The sequence below is a fragment of the Pseudochaenichthys georgianus genome, chromosome 6, assembly GCF_902827115.2.
Source record: "Pseudochaenichthys georgianus chromosome 6, fPseGeo1.2, whole genome shotgun sequence".
NCBI lineage: Eukaryota > Metazoa > Chordata > Actinopteri > Perciformes > Channichthyidae > Pseudochaenichthys > Pseudochaenichthys georgianus.
This window is the reverse complement of record NC_047508.1, coordinates 14,758,935-14,785,670: the sequence shown is the minus strand read 5'-3', so window position 1 is coordinate 14,785,670 and position 26,736 is coordinate 14,758,935. Positions and strand designations below refer to the sequence as shown.

Here is a 26,736-nt window from a genome sequence, read left to right as displayed (position 1 = left end):
CACACACACACACACACACACACACATTAATTAAAAAACGTTTTCTTAAATCTCAATCTCTATATAGCAGCAATTCCATTCCAGTGTCTGTTGAATTCCAACACAGAGACATATTCTAGATTCAATCTATAGAAAAAATAAAACAAATGCATTTTACTCAAACACATACCTAGTAAAACCATAGAAACTGTTAATGCTGCAGTGGTCTCTTATTGTTATGTTTTTAAACTACGTAAGCAACAGTTTGCCTCTAATTTGGCAACAAAAAATACTTAGAGAAAGAAGCTAAGGTGTATGTGTTATGATTGAGATGTTACTTTTCATCAATTCACTTTTCCCTAATTTTCCAATAAAGCATCAATTAACAGTCAGTATGTTTCCTAGTGTACACTCTCAGCAGGGAACTTGTAAATCCAAAATCCCTCACCCAATGCAAAAGTGTTCTCCCCACAGGTGCCTTCTGTTTTTACTAAATGGGCCCAATAATTAAAACCATGTTGAAAACATATGCAGCGTGATGCATGGCTATGACACCCTAGTGATAAATCCCCTGAATAAGATATTAAATAATAATAACACAATAAACACTTGTACTTTCTCCAACTTTTCTCCCATTTTTGTTTTTCTGTAAAGTATTAGATAGCTTTAACTCTTTATGTCTCAGTATAAATAAAGCAATCATACTTTTTCCCAGCAGACATTTGACCAATTTTCCCTTAAATTATGTTTAATATTTTCGAAAGAAGAAATAAATTAAACCAGATGGAAGTGAAAACGGCAACCAATTCTGATTACAATGGATTATTCGACTAAACGAAAAAACATAAATGCTTGCTTGGACAACAAACTAAACGTTTTTGCACTCTTCATCACAATGCATTGTTGATTCATAGTTTCCCACAGGCAAAGAATGGGCCTCTTTGAGTTTCATTCTTTGTACTCCCACTCATGTCTAAAATGAGTATTGTTGTCAGCTGTAAACACATGCAGTCTTTTCTATTAAGTAGTAATGTGTAGAGCAGGGGTCTCCAACACGTCGATCGCGAGCTACCGGGCAGCTTTTCAGTAGCTCGCCGCTCGATTATCGATTATAGCGTAGTAACGTTGCTTCTTGATTTCTCGGCCGCGGCCGGACAATAAAGTGTTTTTATTTTTAGAATTGTTTCTGTCACACAAATATAAAATTGGTCCGTGACGCAGAGATCAAGGAGCAGACGTGACAGCGGCACAGCGACACCACACACGGAGCAGTCTGCTTTCTCCAGCAGCACCAGTCAGAACCAACAGCAGAATGACCCGCTCTGAATCAGGCCGCGTCGCTGCGGCTCAGAGACACACAGAGAGGGATTTGTGTAACATTACTCGTTATCGTAATGTCAGGTTTTTGGTGGATTTAATCAAGTCTTGGATTGCAGAATGTCCTCTTGCTATTTTCAGTTGATAAATACGTGTGTAAAGTTTGTGAAGGCAGGAGGAAAGCTTCCGCAATCACCGTCTCCTCTCGGTTCCTCCAAACCCCGCCCCCTCCTGAAAAATAACTACTAATAAGAGTGACAGGCTGATAGAAACTTTATTATTCACTGATTGAGATGATGAAGCTAACTTAATCTCATACATTCATGGGATTCATGTAACAGTAAGACAGAGAATGTAAGTGTGCACCCACATGCACTATTTTTGTTTTTATAATGCTGTTGTAAATACTCCTGTTGTCTGCTGTGTTCAGACTTAAGTCATGTGTGTGATGCCACATTCAGGACATTCAGTGTCCTTTTTTTAACAGAAGACCGTTGCTAGAAGCTGCAGCTAGACTGCAGAAGTATTAGTTTTTTGTTTTTGAGGATGGAAAAATGTCACACACAGATATAGGGAGGCTAGACCTATAGAATTGATTAATTATGGTTTATAATTTAATGTCAACACGAAGAAGAAGAAAAGATGGCTGCACTGTTCGGTGTCAATCCTGTGGAGATGGAGATGGAGGTTATAAATCTCCAAAATCATGTTCAGCTGAAGTCTCAGCAAAACTCACAACATTTCTGGAGCCTTGTATACGCCCAGACAACTATAAGAACATTCACCAAGCAGCACTGAACATGTCTGCTTTATTAGGCTCTACATCCCTTTGTGAAGCAGCTTTTTCCGGCATGAATGTCATGAAATCTAACTACAGAACAAGACCGACTGATGAACATGTAAATGACTCTATTAGAGTGAACCTAAGTGGGTACACTCCAGCATACACCTCTATGGTGGACTCCATGCAGCGCCAGTCATCTCACTAACTGTAAAAAAGAGTGAATGCACTTATTTTACACGTGCCATAAGATGCTTGCAAGGTGGTGATTAAGGCGATGTATTTACTATGTGGGCCATAATAAGAAGTGAAAACATTGTATTTTTCTCTTGGACATTTATGTGAATCTTCAGTGAAGTACTTACTATGTTGTCCATATTAATATGTGAGAAATTGTCGTTTTCTTGGACCTTGATGTGAAGTTAAGATTTTAGATAAGCTTTAGGTATTGATTTCACACAAAAGTAGCTTAATTCAACTGATGAGTGCTATGTGAATAAATGTAAGCGATGCGATGCAAGTAGCTCTTGGCCACTTTCATTTTTTCAAAGTAGCTCTCAGGTGGAGAAAGGTTGGAGACCCCTGTCCTAAGGGGTGTCAAACTCAATTTCTTCACGGGCCACATCAGCATTAAGGTTGCACTCAAAGGGCCGGTTGTAACTTTAAGACTATATAAATATATGTTTTATATTACATGATTGCCTCTGCATTGGATTATTAGCGGATAGGGTAATAACTTCATAATTAACTACATCTGAGAGCAGAGGTTTAGGGCAAATCATTTCAAATAATCGCAAGTCTCTTCAGTGCGCATGTCACAAAATGGAATGCATTGTGGGACATGTAGTTTATGGACATTGTGCTTCTGTAAAGTGTCATCATGAAACCGTATAATAAATGTATTATATTTTTTGCAAGCTCTTGCGGGTCAAATAAAATGAAGTCGGAGGCCGGATCTGGCCCCCGGGCCTTGAGTTTGACACCCCTGTCCTAAGGTCTTCTTTGAAAAAATGATGGTACCCAAAAGACATTGGGATATATGTGTCTCAAATTGTCTTTGCATAAATCAGTCGGAAAGCCAACCTCTATTGGTGAAGTGGTAAAATATTGGAAACCATTTAAATTGATATTTATTTTCTGATGAAAAATGCAAATGTGGTGTACACTGTACATCAAAATAAAATAACTAAATCTTTCTAGGTACATTTAACGTGGAAACATCAAACCACTGAGCCTATTATAACCACTCTTTGATGAGCACCACGAACAGCAATTGGAAGCTAAAAACAATCAATGTTGAGATTAAAAAGAGAAACTCTGCACCTTCAATTAAATGTATGTTCATGTTCGCTGCTAAGACAATGAGTACCTCTTTTGTTCTTTTCTTCTTTTATTATAAAAAACAATTACTAAAAATGTTTTTGACATTAAAAAGTTACTATGTTTAACACAAATCTTGTCGGCCCCATGCCACCACAGTCCTTGTCCACACAGAGCCAGCCACTTCCTAAACGTTGAGCACAATGACCGAACAATGAGAGAGAGAGAAAGAAAGAGCCCATCATTGAGCCCCGAGTACAGTTTCAATATAAAATGGAAAACACTGACCTCAGGTTTGTGTGCTTTAATTTGCAATGCAAATAGTCTCTTTTGTCCTTCATCTTTTATAGCCTACTGTACAACCATGTATTGACAATATGCACTGCACACAGGTATGGTTGTGAATGTGTGTGTGTGTGTGTGTGTGTGTGTGTGTGTGTGTGTGTGTGTGTGTGTGTGTGTGTGTGTGTGTGTGTGTGTGTGTGTGTGTGTGTGTGTGTGTGTGTGTGTGTGTGTGTGTGTGTGTGTGTGCGTGTGTGCAGGGGACTGTTTGTGTTTACTGTTCACACTCCTGGTCTCGGCTGACTCTCGCAGCGCTCTCACCCCTGTCAGAATGACAGAAAGAGAACAGGTAAGGGGGGAAAACTGAGCCATTTGTTTACAGCACAGTGGCGACACGCTGACATCGAGGGCAGCGGCTAACACTCCCACACCTAAACGCTTCACTCGTCCACCTCCACCAGCTGCATAGGTCAGAGGGAACACAATGTCACAGTAATCATAAACACAACCCGACCAGAACAAACCAAAGACACACTGAGCGGTCTCTAAAATGGCCACTCTTATCGAACCCACTGGGGGATGACCTTCCAAAGGTCAACATCTAAAAGTGGACCTGAAGCAGTTAAACAGAACACTGCACAAATCTGTGAGACATTAGAAGACCTGCTTTGTGTCTAAAGAGCAGGCAGTGGTGTGTGTACATACTATATGGAACCGGTTCATAAGCGAGATGATGGGACTTTTAAGCATTTCCTGTAAAAACCTGGAGTGTGAAACCCGGGAATGAGCGCCTCAATCCCATCAGGCACAGGTCTCAGCTGTGGGATATTTGTAAAGGAGGGTAAGAAGAGCTTGGGAGGCACCATGAAGTATTTTTAGCGGCTGGATGTGAGGACAGTTGACAGGGGTTAGGGCTGAGATAAATCGCTCTGTCAAATCCTCGTCTTCCCTGAGCTGAGATACAGTGGACATATAGAGGGAGGGATGGCGCTTTAAAACCTATTAATGTTCTGCAAGATGTCAGGACACACTCACAAAAATCTCCAGCTGGACACAGACATGTTTCCTGCTCGCTACGGGGTCTTCTGATAACAGGCAGCCTGCTTCCTTTCCTCTCACCTTCTTACCTGCCACTTTGCTGTTCTCCCACGTTCCTTTCTCTCACTTGGCGATAGCTTTCTTTCACACCTCCGACTGCAGTCTTGCATGCTGTGATGAATGGTGTTCTCACAGGTTGGTAAGAGACGAAAGCTATGAATGTTTAATGTCTCCTGTTCATAAATTACTGCTGCGCCATCCACCTTGATCCAGCTTGAATATTGCTCTTCTTTCTCTGTCTCTCAAATGATTATTAAGGCATTTCCGTGTACTGAGTTGCAAGTTTCATGAGAACAAAATGTAATCTCGTGAGGAAGATTAGAATATTTGAACATTCACAAAGGAGGGGGAAAATCCCCAGAATGTAACAATTGTATTACTGTTCTGCAAATTTGAGGAACTTGTAGTTAATTTGAATATTTCCATATCATGTCTTTCACAGGGGAAAAGTAGTTTTTTTTTGTTATTTCAGTCTTAAAACTTTAGTTTGGGGTTACTTTACATATAATAACATTAGCGTGTATAAATATGATGTTTTGCATGAATTAAACTGTACTGTTTTTCCATGCTTTAATGTTCAAAAAGGTCTTTATTTTCTTATACTACCTGTGCTGCAGCACCTCTTTTCGCCCTCTGTCTGAAACCAGAGCCCAGTCTGCTCTGATTGGTTAGCTGGCCGGCTCTGTTACTGTTAATTGGTCAATTGGTCTAGTTACTAAATGATATGTGTCAGAGACACTTGATTGGCAACTTCATTTATTTCTAATCATGTGGTATGTTTGTATGTTTGGCCAATGGGTACTTGATAATGAACAATGACATGTTATTGATTTATTCATTTAACTAAAGTAAAGGATCTATATAACTTTTTCAACACTGTGTGTACATGCATACACTGTATAATGTACTACCATAAGTGTCTGGTTGCGTGTGTGTGTGGCTGTGTGTGTGAGGCACGGACAGATGGAGCCTTTGTCATTGTCATCGCATGGCAGTAGAGTCACGTCCTTGTCTATTCTGCCAGTTTCACTCTCAATGCTATATTGAGAAGTGTCATTACTCATTCCTGACAATGTGTTGGAGACCTGGTGAGAGATGGACACTATCAAGGCCAGCAGCGGTGGTGACAGGGACGTACAGCTATGTCATGTGGAATAAACTCGTGGATATGCAGCCATGTCATGCAATCAGTCAGTTACACACACAGTGACAGCAGTTTGTATATGTGAAAAGTTCATATTACAAAAGCACACTATTCTGATGGCTGACCTTAAATGTTGGTGTCAACAGCACAATATGTCACACTGTGTTAGAGTATACTCAAGAAAGCATAAACACTTTTCATCTTAGTCAACAGAATGCAGCGAGAGACTGATGACTAATGCTTATTTCAAATATTCAATTAGCTGCATTAATTAACACTGTGCCAATGTGATTATGTGTACAATCGCACCTGCGACAGATAACGGTGCTGAGTGTGAAAGGAACAAAATCGAGACGCAACTGTTTCAAAACAAGCTCATTATAAAATGAAGTCATGTAAGCGCTTTGAGCACCAGGGAAAGGCTTTATAAATGTAATGTATTATTATTATTATAAGTGTTTATTACTATACATTTGTATTATATGGTTTAGGTATTAGAGCACATTGCAGTAGTGCATGCAGTGTCCTGTTCAAGTGTTCTACCGCAACTACTTATCCTTTCCTGTTCAAACATGTCTGTTTTTTGTGAATTGGGTAAGAAAGTATTGTTTGAATCTTGACCAGCATGCTTTGAGTTTATCAGCGCCACCACTGTATTAAATGTGCATTTATAAACCTTACATTTTCTCCCGACAGGTATAATATTTGAGATGTTTTAAGCATCAAGAAATGATTCAGGTCTTCTTGAATTTGTTATCCTCCACTGACCTGAAACAGTCATCAATCTGATGATCCACGTTTCCCTTGACGCAGTCAGACTTCTCTCTCATGTGAAGCAAGAAGGGAAGCTTTCAACTAAATCTAAGATACCTGAGCACCCTTTTCAGAATATATTTTGGTTTATCTTCTTAACTTGTCACCTCTTTTAAGGATTATTTTCCTAAAACGTAACCACACTAACTGTGTTATTAAACATGAATACTCCTCGAAGTCAAATGTATACATTCCAATGTATTGAAACGGACTTCATGGCCAAATGCCCTTTATAAGTTCAGAAGTTGATTGTAAAACTTGCCCAATTATTATTTTTAATTATTATTAGGAAATACTTGTAATATACTTTATACGTTTTGCTACATATACTTCTACTCCACTACATTTTGGAGGGAAATAATGTACTTTTTACTCAACAACAATTATTTAACACTCATAATCAATTGCTCTGTAGTACTGTACATATACATCACATTATAAGCTTTAATGATATGAGGCAGTGCTGTGCTACTAAGGTACCCAGAATGATTAAAAGTAACTAAGATTGGCTCAAGATTGAAAAAACAACAATAAATGCTGGACATGTATTTTTTGGAGGAAAACAAACTGAAAAACTATTATTCTATAAATATGATACTAGAAAAGGGCCTATATTGATACATGAAGTACATGTACTTCATGTATCAATAATGATTACACATAAAATGAATATGCTGTCGTATATATCTAATAAGTGACATGTCATGTATGGTGGTGCAAGAACAAAGTTGTAAGAGAAGATAACAAATTGAAAAATTATAAAAAGAAAAATGTCTCAAAACTATTTAACATTAAAGAGAATACTGACAAATATTTACAGTAAATATAAATATACCATAAAACAAAAATAAACTAAGTATAACAAATGTATCACAAACTGCAGTAAATTAGAGATGAACATTACATTTTGCTAATCATACTTCTGTACTTCTACTTAATTATCAATTGAGAACATTTATTTGTAATGCGGTAAGTGTTCCTACTTTTTCTCAAGTGAAGCATGTGGTATATTGTTATCACTGCACGCTTTATTGTGTAATTTATCATTTTAATATTTCACCTGGTGTGAAACAAAACCGTGTTAGAATTAGCACAGCCTTTTCTGAATTATAAACATCTATTTTTGAAGGTGAAGGTCTGTTTTTCTGCTCTTGTAAATCAACATGACATTAAGCCATGTGGCTCCTATAAAGCACTCAGTCCCATGCATACAAGCTTAGCAACATGTAAGTTTGCAGATAAATTAAGGAATTTGAGCAAAATATGGAGGAGCCGATGTTAAGGCAGACAGAGAATGGACAAAAGGCGGCAAACAGAATTAAGAAATGAGCTACAGAACAAGCTAAGGAGAGATAGCGTGAGTGGGATGGAGACAGAGAGAGGAAGATTATTGGAGTTGTTTGGTACAATGAGAGATGCTGTGCTGTGGATGCGAGCTGTCACTTCTTAGTCATATCCAGAAAGCCTTACTGAACATTGAAGCATTAGTAAGAAAACATCTATTTGCAATTGCAGACTGAGAATTTTGCTCAGGATGCAATATTACATTTCATTCAGTGTGCGAAAATGCATAAAACATAACAAAAGCAAAAATAAATAGGCTTTTGGACTCGGATTATTTTGCCTCTTATCAGTTGTTGCATGTGAATGGTGCCTGGCAAAGCCTCCCTGAAGGTAAGATCATATTCTGCATAACTGTTGTTCTGCACGACACAGCCAAAATAACACGGAATAATACACAAACAAGTCCATGTCTTGGAGCGCGCATTTCGTAAATTGAAATGCATTCTTCCATTAATTCACATATTGATCGGTTGCAGAAAAAAAGCAATAGAAGGGGAATACATTACGCTTTCAATTCAGGGTTTTGCTTATAATAGGAATCATGCATGAGTCGCCTCGCTCCCTCTGGGGCTGTGTTACAACAAACTAACAGCGGAATTAAAAACGGATTTTCTCCACCTTCGCTCACAGCACTTATCAATTATCAACAGCCAATATTTCTTGCCACGATAACATTAGTTATGCCAATAAATTCACCATGGAATATTTCCGCTCTGCATTAGAGAGGAAACAAAGAGAGCTTTGGGCAAATACAACATCTAATTTTGACAGGCGCAAAATAAAGAGATTGTATTTCTTAAACACAAAAAAAAATGAAACTACTCTGCGGTGCAATAATTGAAAAACAGGAAAGAGGCACCAAGGCAGCTTGACTACCATGATCTCAGATGAGAGATGTAAAGCTCAGCGTCCCAACAGAGTCATTCCACAAGTCAAACCCCTGGCTTATTGAAACAAGCTTTTTAATATGCCATGAGTTAGTTACAGATTCTTTAGAAGCGGCTGCCGCTCTGAACTCGTGTTTGATGGGCCACTTGAGACGGCGCAGAGGCGTGGGGTGGGGGGTTGTGGTGGGGGGCTAGAGGATATGGACAGAGAAAGGGACAATACATTTTTTGATGATATGGGTCCCAGAGCGTGAGGAGATTAATTGATAGTGACATAATGAGCTTCTAACCACCCTGCTTCACTAGAGGACTCCTCCTCTCTCATATTATTCTTTTTTGTTTTAGGATGTCTTCCTCTCTGCCCGGCTCCTCCGACAATCTTTTTTTTCATCTTTGTTTATCTTGCTATCATTTGCCTAATTCATGCACTTTGTGACTGTGTGTGCTCACTAATTAAAAGTTAAGTAAATATGCTTTGGGAGAGACAGAGACATTAAAGCATTTGTCCACAGGACAGATCTAATACTTAATCATTTCCCCTGAGAGAGTTTGATGGCATCTCACATTTAAGGAAAGACAAAATGGTTTAAATTGGGTTTAACTTTGATTCAAACAATTGTACAAATACTTAGAGCTTTACTAGGGGTAATTGTATTAGGGTTAACTTTAAAAACCTCTGTTACTAGGGTTTATTCTGAAATGTGACTGTAACAAGTGCATTACAAAAGGCCTGAAGGCTCAACTGATTGTTTGAAGTGACAGAGTTTCTGTTGCTCATCAGCTGCAGAGAGTTAAGTCATTAAAGGGGCTTGGGCCCACAGCTGTGACAACTCAGCCATCAGGACTGGTGTCCAATTTAGGCAGCACCTTCCTGGAGCGTCAGCTTCAGACTGACAAAGACAATAGAGTCCTGCGGGAGTCACGAGGGAGACAAAGAGGATGCAAATCCTACTTTGACTGAGCTAAGTATCGCTGGTGTTTTTTATCCCCTCATGCTAAAAACATGTGTATTTTCTCCATTCCTGTTCATGTGTCCTCTCGCAATTATTGCTGGCCCCGTGCATCTCCTAATCGTTATAACTGGCCTGCTCTCGTCTATCCCACATGCTCCACTGATCTTATTCAAGTTTGTATCTTCTTAGTCGAATGCACTTATTGTAAGTAGCTTTGGAGAAAAGCGTCAGCTAAATGCAATGTAATGTAATGTTAATATGTTCTAACTATCATTGAATTTATGTTGTTGCAGAGTAACATGATGTCCAATCTCCTGAAGATAACAACTAGGGATTTGTTTCTGTCCTTATTAGTACAACTATTGAATCTTGCTTGCAGTTAGTCTATAGCCATTTTTCCATTTGTCCTAATCTTCCGCAATCTCAACCATGATTTCCGCCAACGCTGTCGCTACTGATTTAAATGTTAATAATAAGCAAACATAATACCTACGTTTTAAAGAACCATCATTTCCCTTCAGAGAGTGACTACACGTTTGAATGCTTGATATATTATTACTTTAATATAATGTCTTTATAATAATTTGGAAATAGTTTTTGTAAAAAGACAGAGCGTCATCCTTTCTAGTGTCTCTGTTAGACGGCATAGCAGTGATTTGAACTAAACACTAACATCAGCATGCTAACATGCAACAGACAATGCAAACAAGGTGGTATTAAGCAGGTAAAAGTGCTCATTTACTGGCTTAATCAGAGGACAAACGTTTGCTAATTGGCAACACTGTAGGTACAGCTGAGGATATTGGGAATATCATGTAATCCAACAAGTCCTCCAACTCATACGACCAACTGGGTCGATTGTTTAAGCCCTTATTACGACCAAATATGTTGTTTGTTCAAGCGCTTAATACGACCTATAATTACGTTTTAAAATTGTCGGCCTCTAGTGCTCCCGTTGAATGCAAACGTTACAGAGGGTTGTTTATTCACAAATAACCCTCTCTGTAAAATCCTAAATTGTAGGATAGTTCGGCCATCAAAACGCTGTTTGATTAGATTTCTAGCGAGAAGTATATATTGTACTTTTAGAATCCACGTCCAGTCGATATGTAGGATCTATAGTTTGATAGATATTACGAAGATGATTTGAGGTTTCGTCAGGAGAACGTGTATATGCGGCAAGCTTCCATGTAAAGTTACGGGTTGAAAACAGTATTTCCGGTCTCAACGTTTTCATAATGAAACCAATGATCAAATGATTTAACAGTGATATCTGCACTACTCATCCACTAAAAAACATCAGTTTATCCTAGTTAATTATACGACATTAGTTGGTTTAAATTGTGTACAATGCTTTTGTGTTTTTCCCATACGTTTTTCTCTTTCGATTCTGAGAGACACATTTATTTTTTCAGAGGTTTTGATAGGCTAAAATCACGCCGCAATGCACGTCGGGATATAGGATCTGTGCACAAAATGGTGTCTATCAACTTCTGGCGGCTGGGTGTGCGGCTGAGTACTTCCGGTTTGAGTACAGATTGTTGACAGCTTGACAGTTTGTCACACCGAGAGCAAGAATGAGCGGATTTCGGGGTAAAGAAAAGCGATTGGCCTTCCAGCGTGTAAGAAAGTCGGCACTACATTGCTGTGTGCCCCTTTGTACAAATTCGTCCCGTTATCAGAATCAGAATACCTTTATTAGTCCCACAGAGGGGAAATTTGCAGCGTTGAAGCAGGAAAGAGCCAAAGACAGCTTAGTGTGTAAGCGTTCTGCTGTCCTGATGTCAATGGGGAGCTCATTCCACCATTTTGGAGCCAGGATAGCAAACCCACGTGTTTTTGCTGATGGGAACTTGGGTCCCCCTCGCAGCGAGGGTGCCGCGAGTCGTTTGGCTGATGCAGAGCGTACAGCACGCGCTGGGGTGTACAGTTTAACCATGTCCTGGATGTAGGACGGGCCAGATCCATTCGCAGCATGGTACGCAAGTACCATTGTCTTGCAGTGGATTCTAGCAGTTACCGGAAGCCAGTGGAGAGAGCGGAGGAGCGGCATGGTGTGGGAAAATGTAGGAAGGTTGAAGACCAGACGAGCCGCTGCATTCTGAATGAGCTGCAGAGGTCGGATGGCACATGCAGGTAGACCAGCCAGGAGGGAGTTGCAGTAGTCTAGGCGTGAGGTGACGAGAGCCTGGACCAGAACCTGCGTCACTTTCTGGGTCAGCTGGGGACGTATCTTCCTGATGTTGTAAAGCGTGTATCTGCAGCAACGGGTTGTAGCAGCGATGTTTGCAGTGAAGGACAGGTTGTTATCGAGGATCACACCCAGATTCCTTGCAGTCTGAGTCGGGGAAACAACAGAGGTGCCGATGTTGATAGTCAGGTCAAGAGTGGGACAATCTTTTCCCGGAAGGAAAAGCACTTCAGTTTTGTCAATGTTGAGCTTGAGATGGTGAGCGGACATCCACTGAGAGATGTCAGATAAACAAGCAGAGATGCGTGCAACGACCTGGGTCTCAGAGCGGGGAAAGGACAGAATTAATTGGGTGTCGTCAGCGTAGCAGTGGTATGAAAAACCATGCAGGCTAATGACAGATCCGATCGAGTTTGTGTACAGGGAGAAGAGGAGGGGACCAAGAACAGAGCCCTGAGGGACCCCTGTAGTTAATTGACAAGGGTCGGACTCGGACCCTCTCCAAGTTACCCTGTAGGTACAGTCTTTGAGGTATGAGGTGAGGAGGGAAAGTGCAGAGCCTGAAACTCCAAGTTCTTGGAGAGTGCGAAGGAGGATCTGATGGTTCACCGTGTCGAATGCAGCAGACGGGTCCAACAGGATGATGACAGAGGAGAGGGAGGCTGCTTTAGCAGTGTGCAATTCCTCAGTGACAACAATGAGGGCAGTTTCTGTGGAGTGACCTGCCTTGAAACTAGACTGGTGCGGATCCAGAAGGTTGTTCTGATGGAGATAACAGGAGTTGTTTAAAGACAGCGCGTTCAAGTGTTTTAGACAGGAACGGGAGGAGAGAGACAGGCCTGTAGTTTATAACATCAGACGGGTCGAGAGTGGGTTTCTTTAGGAGAGGGTTTACTCTTGCCTCCTTGAGACTGTTTGGAAAGTGACCAGAAGTTAGAGAAGTGTTGATGAAATGGGTGAGAAAGGGTAGAATATCAGGAGCGATAGTCTGAAGGAGGTTTGAAGGGATATGGTCGAGAGGGCGGGCAGAGGTAATGAGGGGAAAAGGAGGTTAGTGTGCGGGTAGAAGGAGGGTCTGGTGACCCATCGGTGAGTAAAGGTGAGTCAGAAAAAGAAGAGCGAATATCATCAACCTTTTTTTCAAAGTGGTTAACAAAGTCGCTTGACAGAAGTGAGGAGGGGGGAAGGGCTTTGGGAGGGTCCAAGAGGGTGGAGAAGATGGAAAATAGTTTTTTAGGATTGGAATAGGAAGATCGGATCTTATCTTGAAAGAAAGTGCTTTTTGCCTGAGAGATCGAAGAAGAGAAAGAGGAGAGGAGAGCCTGATAGGTTAGGAGGTCATCGCGGTGTTTGGATTTCCACCGTTTCCGCTCTGCTGCCCTAAGGACGGTTCTATTAGCATGCAGTGCGTCATTTTGCCAGGGAGCAGGAGGGGACTGACGAGCCTGCCGAGATGTGAGAGGACAGAGAGAGACCAGAGAGGATGAGAGAGTAGAGAGGAGAGTTTCTGCAGCAGAGTTTGGAGGCAGGAGTTGGAACGAGTCAGAGGAAGGGAGGGCTGAGAGCACCGATGAGGCAAAGGTAGAGGGGGAGAGGGAACGGAGGTTACGGCGGACAGGTGCAGGATGAGAAGAGATTAGTTTGTTATGTTTGGAAAGGGGTAGAGAGAATGAGATGAAGAAGTGATCGGATGTGTGGAGCGGGTTTACAGAGTGGTTAGAAGTAGCGCAGTTCCTTGAGAATATGAGATCAAGGACATTGCCAGCTTTATGAGTTGGTGGGGACGGAGACAGTGAGAAAGCAAAGGCGGTTAACAGAGATGTTAGTTCGTCTATCTTCCCCGTCTGGAGGTTGAAGTCTCCGAGAAGTACAGCGGGAGGGCAAGTTTCAGGGATGTGTGAGAGGAGATGATCTAATTCCTCCAAGAAGTCCCCCAAGGCGCCTGGTGGACGGTAGAGAACAACAATGGTTAATTGTATAGGATGGGTGTGTGACGGCATGGAATTCAAAGGTGGAAGGAGTGAAGTTAGGTAGCTTGAAGAGGGAAAAGCTCCATGTGGGAGAGAGCAGGAGACCAGTGGCACCTCCTCTGCCAGTGGGTCTGGGTGTATGGGAGAAGGAATATGCTGTGGAGAGAGCTGCTGGGGTGGATGTGTTGAATGGTGTAATCCAGGTCTCAGTGAGAGCAAGGAAATCCAGGGACTGCAGGGAGGCGTAGCCAGAGATGAAGTCAGCCTTAGGAACAGCTGACTGACAGTTCCACAGGCCGCCTGAAACTAGATGTTTGATCTCAGTGGAGCACGTAGGATAGACGAGAGCGGGCCGGTTATAGCGATTAGGAGATACACGGGGCCAGTGATAATTGCGAGAAGACACATGAACAGGAATGGAGAAAATACACATGATTATAGCATGAGGGGCTAGAAAGCTAAAGAAAATAAAAATAAAACACCAGCGATACTTAGCTCAATCAAGGTAGGATTTGCCTCCTCTTTGCCACCCTCGTGACTCCCGCAGGACTCCAATGTCTTTGTCCGTCTTACTCCCGCAGGACTCCAATGTCTGACGCTGACGCTTAAAGAAAGAGCTACCTAAATGGACACCTGATTTCTGAGTTCACACAGCTGTGGTGCCACACCCCTCTAATTAGTTAACTCTCTACAGCTGATGGGCGACAGCTGAGAGGCCGTGCCTATTGTAATGCAGGCTAAATTCTCTCAAAAGCGCCATTTTTAGCTACAATAACTACAGAACAATTATACAGAGTAGAATAACTGAAATAGAGAAGTCTATTAAAACAAGGATAGTACTTACAGTGGCTGCTGCGTCAATAGGTATAAACATAAGCTTCACATCGAGAGACTGAAACTGTATTTTCCTTTACTGTTCTGTTTTAATTTCACAATAAAGTGAATAGTCATATGTTTGATATTATTATGTTTTATTAACTAGACCACTGGTCTAAACCGCACCTCCTAGTGGTTAAAGCACGTTATTGAATTTAGTTGTTGAATAAGTTATATTTGATGAAAACATTTAAATATTAAGAGTAGCCTACATGCAAATAGGGGTCAATGATAGAAATATAGAATGGAACATATCAAGAAGATACTGTAGTGATCTCTACAATAAAACAGTTTAGTGCAGGACGTCCAAAGATATTAACAGGAGGATGTGCAAAACAGACAAACTGATAAGGCTGAATTGTACTCAGGTGTAACTAAAGTATGATTTAAGGGTTGTTTATATTTCACATCATTAATCAGAATCTGCAAAATAACACAAATAAATGTAGAGTAAAAATACCAGGTTAACCTCTGAATTGTAGTGGAGTAGAACAAAGTAGTACATGCTGCTGTAACAAAAACATTTTCCAACTTGGGATCAATAAAGTATCTTATCTTAAGATGATCGATGGCTACTGCCATATTTGCTAAATGTGCATCTGCACCTTGACAAGTGCATGTTTCAGGCTTATCAATTAACAGGAGGGGTCACAGACATAAGACCAGCTGTTAAATAAAGCTCTTCTGACCTTAGCTGTCTTGTGGGTATATTAATGCTGCCCATTATGGACACAAGCAATTTTCACCCATGTATTAATTATGTTTTAAATTTGATGACACCAATGTGTTTCGTATCCCCTAAACCTCCAGGGATGTATACAGTTTAATACTGGCAACTTCTAATTGTGGGAAATACGAAAACGTCTTTTAAAACTACAATTCCCAGTAGAGACGTGCCATAGAACATGTTGCGAAACACACAATAGCCAGCATGTGTAATTCTGGGGGAGGGCTGGGCTGGACCGGGCTGGACCCGTCCAAGTCCAGTTTTGGATAGTCTGGCGTGGTTCCATTCCATTTCAAAGAGCTGTTTGACACTCGGCGTAACCTTGTCGCACTGCCACTCCAACATCCAATCACAGAGCTTGAGGGCTAATCACGGGTTTGTAAAGCAAGGCGGATGTTGTAGTCCCAAACGATAGCTGGGGATTCTGGGTAGTGTAGTGTCTTCGGAAACTCTGAAGTGTCTAAACTCCGAAAAAACAATTTGTTTCTCCGAATCGAAGGTTAAAAACACAAAAGCATTGTACACAATTTAAACCAATCAATATTGTGTAATTAACAAGGATAAACTGATGTTTTTTAGTGGATGAGTAATGGAGATATCACTGTGTAATCATTTGACAGTGTGGAGAATACTTCCGGTGTTATTATGAAAACTTCGAGACCGGAAATACTGTTTTCACCCATGTTAACTTTACATGGAAGCTGCCGCATATACAGTACACGTTCTCCTGGCGAGACCTCAAATAATCTTCGTATATCTATCAAACTGTAGATCCTACACATCCACTGGTCATTATAAATTATTATTATAATAATAATTATTATTATTATAAAAGTACAATATACACTTCTCGCTAGAAATCTAATAAAAAAGCATTTTAATGGCCAAACTATTCCACAATTTAGGATTTTCCAGAGAGGGTTATTTGTGAATAAACGACCCTCCGGAGCGTTTGCAATCGACAGGAGCATGTTGTTTGTTACACGATCACTAGAGGTGCTACACTTTAAAACGTGACTCTGGGTCGTATTTAGCTGCTGAACAATCGACCTATATGGTCGTTTTTTGTAGGAGGACAGGCTGATGTAATCATAAGGCAAAGTATTTGACAAAACTTTAACCTCATGGTGGTGCTAAATGAAAAGTCAGAGGATCAGAATACATACTATGGTGGCCATGAATGTGCCATTTCTTCAAAAAGTTGCTGATAAATGATCAATGTCAACCTTATCTAAAGCAGGGATGTCACACCAATTTAATCTCAAGTGGGCTAAAACTATACTGCATGATAATAACTGATGAATAACAACTCAACACCATTTATTTTCAATTTCTTCAAAGAATACTTTTGTTTCCAATAGTTGGATATAAGCATGTTGGATCTGTAATAGCATAGCCCAACACACTCTCACTCCCTAAGCGTCCAATAGCGACGTTTGGTCAGTGTCCGTGGCGTCCAATTGTGACGCTCCTAGGCTCCTTCAGCGTCATAAAGAGACGCAAATAGCTTTCAACTGATTGCAATGTATTCCCATCTGCGTCGGGATTTGACGCTCATGGAAGCACGGCATTCGTTTATGTCGGCTGCCCTTAAAGGCAATGTGAGCGTCCATTCCCAGGAGTAAAGGATGGCAGAAGACACTACACTACCCAGAATCCCCAGCTATCGTTTGGACTACACCATGTGCTCTTGACAAACCCTGTGATAGTCCTCAAGCTCTGTGATTGGAGAGTGTGCTCCGAGGGTTAAGCCGATTCTCGAACAGCACTTGAAATGGGATAGAACCACGGCAGACTGTCCAAAACTGGATTTGAACGGGTCCACCGCGTCCCCCCTCCCCCACCCCGTCCCCAGAACTACACATGCTGGCTATTCTGTTTCGCAACATGTTCTCTATGGCACCTCTCTACTGGGAGTTGTAGTTTTAAAAGACGTTTTCGTATTTCCCATAATAAGAAGTTGCCAGTATTAAACTGTGTACATCCCTGGAGGTTTAGGGGAAAGGAAACACTCACATTTAAAACATATAATTAATAAATGGGTGAAAATTGCTTGTGCCCATTATGCGCAGTATTACTATATATACCCACATGCCAGCTAAGGTCAGAAGAGCGTTATTTAACAGCTGGTCTTATGTGTGTGACCCCTGTGATAACATTACATTAATTGATAAGCCTGAAACATGCACTTGTCAAGGTTCAGAGGCACATTGTGCAAATATGGCAGTAGCCATCGATCAGCTTAAGATAAGATATACTTTATTGATCCCAAGTTGGAACATTTGCGTTACATCAGCATGTGTAACAGTTAAATCTGCAGTTGTGTTTATTTGAAAATCATTTAGTATAATCACATAAATTCTGTGTTTTATATTCAACAATTCTGTGTTCTTTATTTATTGATTGTTCAATACCTGACAAGGCCGGAGATGAAATATCTACATACATCTATAAGAGTATAATACATTATGTATAATATCAGTTAAAATAAGTGCTTCAACATAGTTAACATTGCTGGAGGTATGCACAAATATTGATAGATGTCTTGTAATGCACTGTTGAGAAACCTGCGACCCAAGTTTTTCATTCAGTGCAGAACTACACCACAGTTGTGTAGGCCTATATAATATGTCAATAAACCTTAGAAAATCTTGAAATCTTGAAAGGGATGTGCAAAATAGTCATTACATGCAGTCTTTAATTAACAATTAGTAGAGAATAACGAGTAATGAATATACTTTATAGGGATCGTATTAATATCTAATAATAAAAATATTGAAATTCAATAACATGCTTTAACCACCAGGTGTCCCTTTATATCAGCTGTGCACCTTTATGGTGTAAATACAGCCTATCTACCAATTGGATCAAATATAAAAGTGAGCCGAATTAGTGTTGATACTGCAAGGAGACGCATTGTGTGAAAAGAAATGTAAGATGTTGTTTAATGGCTGATATATTTATGATCCACGTCACGTTTTCAGTTCCTCATGTTTGTCTTCTCATCAGGGCTCTATAAATACAGAACTACGGCAGATATGTAATATGTAATGCAGCCGAACCGTGTATTACAATGCCGTTATGTGATGACTTTCAAAGAGAAAAGCAAGCACACTCGGAATAAGGTATTATTATTATTTCGGTCTGTTTCCGGTATTTGTTAATGACGGTGTGCTCTGAGATGTGAGACTGGAATTGCACAGGGGAAATAACGTAGGCTATCTTTAGATGCGGATTTTGTTAAACTAATATGTTTAGGCTGTGGACCAACACTATACATTGACGGGGAAGGGGGTAGCAATAAAGATAACACCATTAAACAGTTACACAACATAACAGAAATAATATCGATAGCAGCGTCCCTAGCAACCACCTTGGTAACAATGAAAACGTCGCGATTTCCTGAAGTAATCTTCGCAATAACTAGCAAACTAAAGATCATGTACATCCACTGCACACATAATCTGAAATAAAAACTCATATTTCTCGCATCAAATGACATCAAAACGCATTTTAATGGCCAAACTAACTTTAAAATAGGCATTTTACACCTAGAATAAAACGAAGTTCGGCCATGTTTTCTTTTTCTGCAGGGAGACATTTGAAGATCACGTGACATAGGAATGAATGGTGAAAAAAACGGGGTTTGTCAAACAGAGCACATGGTGTAGGCCAAACGATAGCTGGGGATTCTGGGTAGTGTAGTGTCTTCTGCCATCCTTTACTCAGAAAACATATTTGTTTCTCCGAATCGAAGGGGAAAAATACAAAAGCATTGCACACAATTTAAACCAATCAATGTTGTGTAATTAACAAGGATAATCTGGTGTTTTTTAGTCGATGAGTAGTGCAGATATCACTGTAAAATCAATCGACAGTAAGAGGAGTACTTACTTCCGGGTGTAAAATTCTCCGTTATCCAATGGGAATGGATGCTCACATTGCCTTTAAGGGCAGCCGGCATAAACGAATGCCGTGCTTCCATGAGCGTCAAATCCCGACGCAGATGGGAATACATTGCAATCAGTTGAAAGCTATTTCCGTCCCTTTATGACGCTGAAGGAGCCTAGGAGCGTCACAATTGGACGCCATGGACACTGACCAAACGTCGCTATTGGACGCTTAGGGAGTGAGAGTGTGTTGCATAGCCAGCATATTGCCTACTACTCTCATCTGGACAGGACAACACCCAGTGGACAAAGGTTAGCAGTAGGGGTGTTGAAAATAATCGTTTCTACGATGAATTGCGATGCGGACGTGGACGATTCGGTCTCGATGCAGTGACGGAAGATAATCGGTTATAGAGTAGTAACGTTGCTTCCTGATTTTCCGGCCGCGGCTTTACTATAACGTTTTTTCTGTCACTTTAATATCAAATCGGTCGGTGACGCAGAGATCAGGGAACATACGTGACAGCGGCACAGCAACACGGAGCAGTCTGCTTTATCCACCAACACAAGAACACCAGTCCAGAACCGACAACAGCAGGACCCGCTCTGAATCACTCCGTGCATGTCGCTGCGGCTCAGAGACACAGGGAGGGATTTATGTTTTTCAAAAATAATCGCGTTACAATCATGTCAGGTTTTTGGTGGATTTAATTAAGTCTTGGATTGCAAAGTATGAATGTCCTCTAGCAATTTGCAGACGATATATAGGCCTACGTGTGTAAAGTTTGTGAAGGCAGGAGGAAAAAAGCTTCCGCGATCACCGTCTCCTCTCCGTTACTCCAAGCCCCGCCCCCTCCCTGAAAATAATGAGTGACAGGCTGATAGTGACCCGATAGAAACGTTGTTATTCACTTAATCACTGAGATATAATGAAGCTAATTTAATCTCATACATTCATGGGATTTATGTAACAGTAAGACAGAGAATGTAAGTGTGCACCCACATGCAGTATTTTTGTTTGTATATGCTGTTGTAAATACTCCTGTTGTCTGCTGTGTTCAGACTCAAGTCCTGTGTGTGATGCCACATTCAGGACATTGAGAATGGAACAACTTCACACACGGAGGCTAGACCTATACAATTAATTTATTTTGGTTTATAAATTAACGTCAAGACATTTATGTAATTGATTTCTGAAGCACTTTCTAAATAATAAAAAGAGAGTTCATATGTATTTACTGCATGTATGCATTGATGAAAAATAAGCCATGTGCAGTAATATAGAAAATTGAGGATGCAACGCATTGGTATGAATCGTGATGCACCGTGATGCACCGGGATATCGAACCGAATCGAATCGTTGACAGGATAATCGTAATCGAATCGAATCGTGAGACCAGTGAAGATGCACAGCCCTAGTTAGCAGTGCATTTAACTGAAAAATGGAAACAAGTACTTATTTTCAAACCTTGCAAAGACATCCTATTGCACCCATTGACAGGCCAGTTCTGGCCCTTAGGGCGTAAATATACACCCCTGCTCTAGAACTCGTCAAGGGGCGTCTGTAAAGTCACAAGGGTTCATCTCCTGAGGACCACGAATGTCTGTTTAAGTTAATGGACATATCTTTAACAATTTGAGAGATATATGAACCAAGACGTGGACAGATGCTTCTTGCTTTGACTAAATGCACAAAATAAAGGCTTGTGAAAGTAATTTACAAACAAAAATTGTCTCATGGAAATCAAACACACACTCACTCACTCACTCACACACACAGAGGTCAACTGTTTCACTGTAAACTTCACTTCCCTCATATCATTTGCCAAAAGACTAATTCACTTATATCTTCAATGACTTGCCAAGGTAGCTCCCATGGACTGGCTAACCAAATAATTGATGGTGATAGGCACCAACAAATGAGAGCCACTTCCTGCTGTATGCTGGATGGAAACATTCATTAAGCTCTGGGCTTGAGGACTTGAAGCAGCAGGACACCGAGCACTGCAGCAGGATGACAGATGATCTCCCAGAAAATGAGAGAAACACAAACTGGAAACTTTTCCTAATCAACTTAGAGCATTTTGACTCAACGGAGGGGGGACTGATGTATATGGGGGATATGAATGAGGGACAATGGTGTTTGTTCAGGTGCACAGAGTTTTATATAGCACAATTTGCTGGCTTACAGAAATACATTGCTGTAGATTACACAAACAAAAGGACACATTTGCTGGGAAACAAAGCTCAGTGTTGGGGTGCAGGCTTAATGGACAAATTCCCACATAATTGGAAGTGGCCAGTGTAATGTTTCATGTTTATGTTGCCCTGTAGAAGGGTTTCCTTCCCTGCTCCTTTCCTTATGACCTCACGCATGAATAATGACTAAAAAACACAATAAATGGCTCCGCATTTGGTATTTTTCCAAGTTTAAGTGGACCCGATTTATTTTTAAAGTCAAACTAATGACTGGCTTGGAGCACGGGTAAAATGTGAAACCCACAGTGGACCCTTTATAAAAGTCTTTCACTTTCCCTTGGACACTCCTTAAGTGTTAAGGGCCTTTCCGACAGATAAACATCCTTAAGTGTCAGTAATCTGGATCAATATATTTAGACTGTCTACCATAAATCATCGACCTGCAGATTTAGTGCTGGGCTCGGTTGTTTTTTTGCCATATGCACAAGCTCACACATCTCTGGTGATGGGGGGGGGGGGGGGGTATTCGGTATTCTCACTGTAGCATGGCAGAGCACAGCAGCATCTGTTCTCCTCGCCTCCTCCAGCGGCATTCACGTGATCCTCTTTAGTAAATCAAAACTCATTATTTTAAACTTCTTATATGGTTCTCTTGGTGGATGTAACATCAATCACCTTCTCTGTGCTCTACCCTGTGGTGTTTTACTAAGGCTGTAAAACCTCCACGTGTTTTGAAATAGACTGTTTTAACTTAAAATGACACAATATCACGGTCATATGCATTTTAGGTTACTTTTCACTTCATTCTTAATGTGATTTTGGTTTTTAAAATTATAGTATGGGTGTTTCCCATCTGCCTTACAGTATATGGCTTCTCTGAGGTGTTGCAATTATGGTAATTGTGGATAATTAAGGTTATGAGCGAGCCTGAAATTATTGGTGATAAGAATTCATCAAAATGTACATAAACATGACTGACACCAGATGCCTCTAAATGTGTTGTGTTTTATTTGCTTTAACGATCAGTAATGTATGAAAGTGATGTGGATTACCCTCCAGTGCCCGTGATCACATCTCTGAGCACGCTTTCCCTGCTTACCAAACCATATTGTTATACATAAAGGCTTATAAGACTTTGCTGAAGGATAAAGGAGTGAGGACATTTGCACACATTGCCTACAGTTCCTCAATCGTATTCATCTGTCTGCCACAACGCCGGTGTGTGAGGGTGGTGGTGTATGTTGGTGTTCTAAACACTGGAGTGTAATCAGTGAATTCAGCAAAAATAACAACCTGACTAGAACCTTCCTTACAGATTAATTATGAATACCTAACCCGACACTCAAACTACAATGTGTATTCATACAAATAACCTCCAGGTAAATGAAAGGAACAGGAAATGGATAACTTAACACATATGTCTTTAACAACATAGCAGTCTAACAGTTAAAAGAACAGTCTACTTGCTTCTTCTCTATCAGTATGCAGGTTATGTTTACCTGGGTAATGTCCTTTCACAATGAGAGACAGCTGAGTGCGTGACACATGGGATTTCTGCTGTGGTGATAATAATTGTGTCCTTAATGAGCACACTTCTGATAATGTTCAGCTACCACTGGCAGCCAGTTAGCTTAGCTCAGAGTAAAGATGGGGGGGAAAAAGCAAAAAATAGTCTAGGTCTATCCAGGGATTATAAAATCCACCCACTAGCCCTTCTAAAGACCGCTTATTAACTTAACCAAATATTTTATTCAGCATTGTTACAGGCCGGACTGTTAAATTCTTCCTTGGCTGGGCGCAGATGCTTCTCTTGGTTGAGTGTCTCCCAGTGGAGGCTCCAGGAAGTTACTGCCTCTGGCAAATATATAGTCCGGCAGCTAATGTGTAATTAGTGAGTATTGGGACCATTTTGTTGCCTTTGGACCAAGTTAAGTTTACCTTTTGCAGCATCAACCTTGTAACTTAAATCCTGGCAAGAAAACCAAGTGTATTCCCCTTAAATATCAAACGAGAGAGCAGCTCATGAATCCACTTATTCCCCACGGGGACATAGTTATTTAATCAGAGCTATATTGTGTCTGGTTAAACTACATTACAGTAACCTTTTCAATTTTGATGATGTGTAAATAAAGAAAACACACACGCATAAAATCACACCCACAGCAATTTGTACTAACCCTGAGAGTGTGCGGCGGCTGAACTGGCAGTCCAGTGACGTCCACCTGTGCCACGTCGTCTGCATGTGCACTCAGCCCATGGATGGACAGGATAGGCCGGCTGTACAGGACATCTCGCTGAGGGACCAGATTCAGGTCTTCATTGACGTGGAAGTTGGGGTCCGACACCTCAAACTTCACGTCTTCATTCCCCGCGCAGTCATCAAACTCGACTGAAAGAAACACACGGAAAGGGTAGGTGTTATGTCTTCATTCATTTCACTCACAAATTACAAACCGAAATGTCAAACCACAAGTCACCGAGGTATTCGCTGCACCGTAAAGAAGAGAACTTAAAGAGGTTGCCAACTAAAAAAGCTGATATAAATAGATGCCCTGAAGATAAACACACACCCTGAGGAAAGAGGAGGATGTTCTGAAAGGCTCTGTCAGCTAAGCTACAATACAAGTCAGTGATCTCTATTCTCAAAAGCCTGCTGCAATATTTATGACCCATTGCACGCATTGTAGACGTATTAATGTGTCTGACTCCCTTTTGCACGGCTGTACAGAGAGTGCAATGGAATGCAGTGGCAAGAGGAGAAAGGATGTAAGGTGCAGGAGGAGAAGAGTGTCACCTTAAAGTCAGATGCATGTGGCACGTGCACGTGTGAGCTCGTATTGTCTGACTAAAGGAGATACCGCCAATGACTCTAGCGAGCTTTATCCCTGCTAATCATGTTCATCCGCTCTTTATCTCTCTCACACACTTCCTTTGGTCTCGTGACACTATCCCCATGTCCTCCCCCACCCTCAGGCCTGACGATCCTCCCCTCCCTCATCCTTCACCTCCTCTTTACCTCGGCCTCCCGTGAAGCTTCCTGCTGTTACGGAACACGAAGGGAGGGGTTGTTGGGTGTTCTTGGATGGATGTGTACACATGTTGATGGATAAAGCAGGTGCAACATGACTCACCATTCAACACAATTGCTATTTCTGAAACATGAATCAACAACGAAAAGGACATAGACGTTGAGCTGGATGGATATGAGCTCAGATACAAACATAGACCAAATAAGAGAGGAGGAGGAGTTGCTATCTATGTGGATACAACTCTGCACTTTAGTGTGTTGGACAGTATGACAACCTATTAGAAAGTATAACAATTGAAATCTACAAGGAACAAAATAATCAGCTGTATACTGTATATAGGACGCTAGGGTCAAGCATTGAAACTTTCACAGACTGGATGGAGGGCATGTTTTCTAAAATAAATAACAAAGCTATTTTCATATGTGGAGATTTTAATATTAACCTGATTGATCCTAACAAGCACAACACTTTGATGAATTTATCAATACAATGTATAGTCTGAGCCTATTTCGGAAAAGAACCAGACCCAGTAGAGTGACATCCCATTGTGCCACCCTAATGGATAATATATTTAACAATGACATTGAAAACCACACAGTAAGTGGGTTACGTTAGGACGTCCTATTGCTCTTAAAACTCATTTCCCTGCTTCTCGTGGTTTCCTTGCGTCTCTCCATGCTTCCCTGGTGGGAGGGACTAAACGCAGGGAAACGACACAAGTGAGGGAAGCAAAGGTTTCATTTAAACGAAGTGAGATGCAGCCACAGACACACAACTGCGACTGTATACGGAGACCATAGGTTGGGACGTGTCACGTCGGCCGGATGTCGCCAATGACGTTATAGGAGCGAAAATTCTGGATCTGCTTGTTAGCACCCCACTTTTATTTTATTTTTTGAGATGCGGGTACAGAGGAAAAGAGAGAGGGTTTTGTTTTCTGACACTTTGTGAGTTCCCTGATACCGGGGACACATATTTATGCATAAAATATATCAAAAAGTGCATTTTGCACAATAGGTCCACTTTACTGTAGTGTGTTATGCAGGCTTTTGTGTATTGAAATGGCCTGCAACATATTTATTTATCTAGTCTTATTATCCCTCAAAGTGCTTTTACATATAGAGGTCAGCGTATACCCATTCACACACATTCATGCCGAGACAGATGCTACTCTAAAAAGTCCCACCTCTTCCAAGGAGACAAGCACGATGCATTCACACACTGCAATGCCAATATGAGTATCAGGACACACACCGACATGTTGAGTGCTGAAGCTGGGGATCTAACCAATGATCATATGATTGGATAGATGAATATAAATTATAAAACAAAACCGTTTTGCGTTTAAGCTATTTCCATAATCATACAAATGTTCCAAAGTGAAGTGAAATTGCATATTTCAAAGTCAAAAGCCTTCCTAATGTCTTAGGGGAGTACTACCTGGATATTTGCACAGCACCCAAGCCCTGTAAATACTCAGGGTAAACCCTGCACATGATGTGAGATGATTATCAATACAGCCGAGTGTTTCTGGAAAAACATGTTGTCTGTCCACAAAAACTACTTTTTATTTGATTGTAAAAACAAGCAAAAACGTAGATAGGAAAGATTGTTTCTCCCCTCCACTGGGACAAGGACAAGGGCACTCAAGACAATACATTACTTATTCATTATGGATGTCATGCTTTTAGTTTAACATAACACAGAAAGTCTATTGTAGCTCATAGCCAGCAGAAGGAAACCCTTCACAATGATGTGGGAATCTCTCATCTCTGTGTTCTGCTCACATACTGTATTTCTGATGAAGGAATGGGTTCAGATTTGAGCCCAGATTTAACAAGTTTCTCTGTGTAGCTTGTGGAACAGTTGCACCTCTCTTAAAATAAAGCACAGCTTCCATGTCTCGTGCAAAGGCTTGACACTTTCTCTTTCAAAC

General features: G+C 40.9%; 1 protein-coding gene across 1 annotated transcript in view; it reads right to left on the bottom strand.

Moving 5' to 3' along the window:
• The window catches only part of cdh13 (cadherin 13, H-cadherin (heart)), a 480,217-nt gene that overhangs the window by 309,422 nt on the left and 144,059 nt on the right, over positions 1 to 26,736 (bottom strand). The window contains exon 3 of the mRNA XM_071203466.1: positions 23,949 to 24,160. Within this exon, the coding sequence (XP_071059567.1) occupies positions 23,949 to 24,160 (212 nt within the window). The remainder of the gene's footprint in view (positions 1 to 23,948; positions 24,161 to 26,736) is intronic.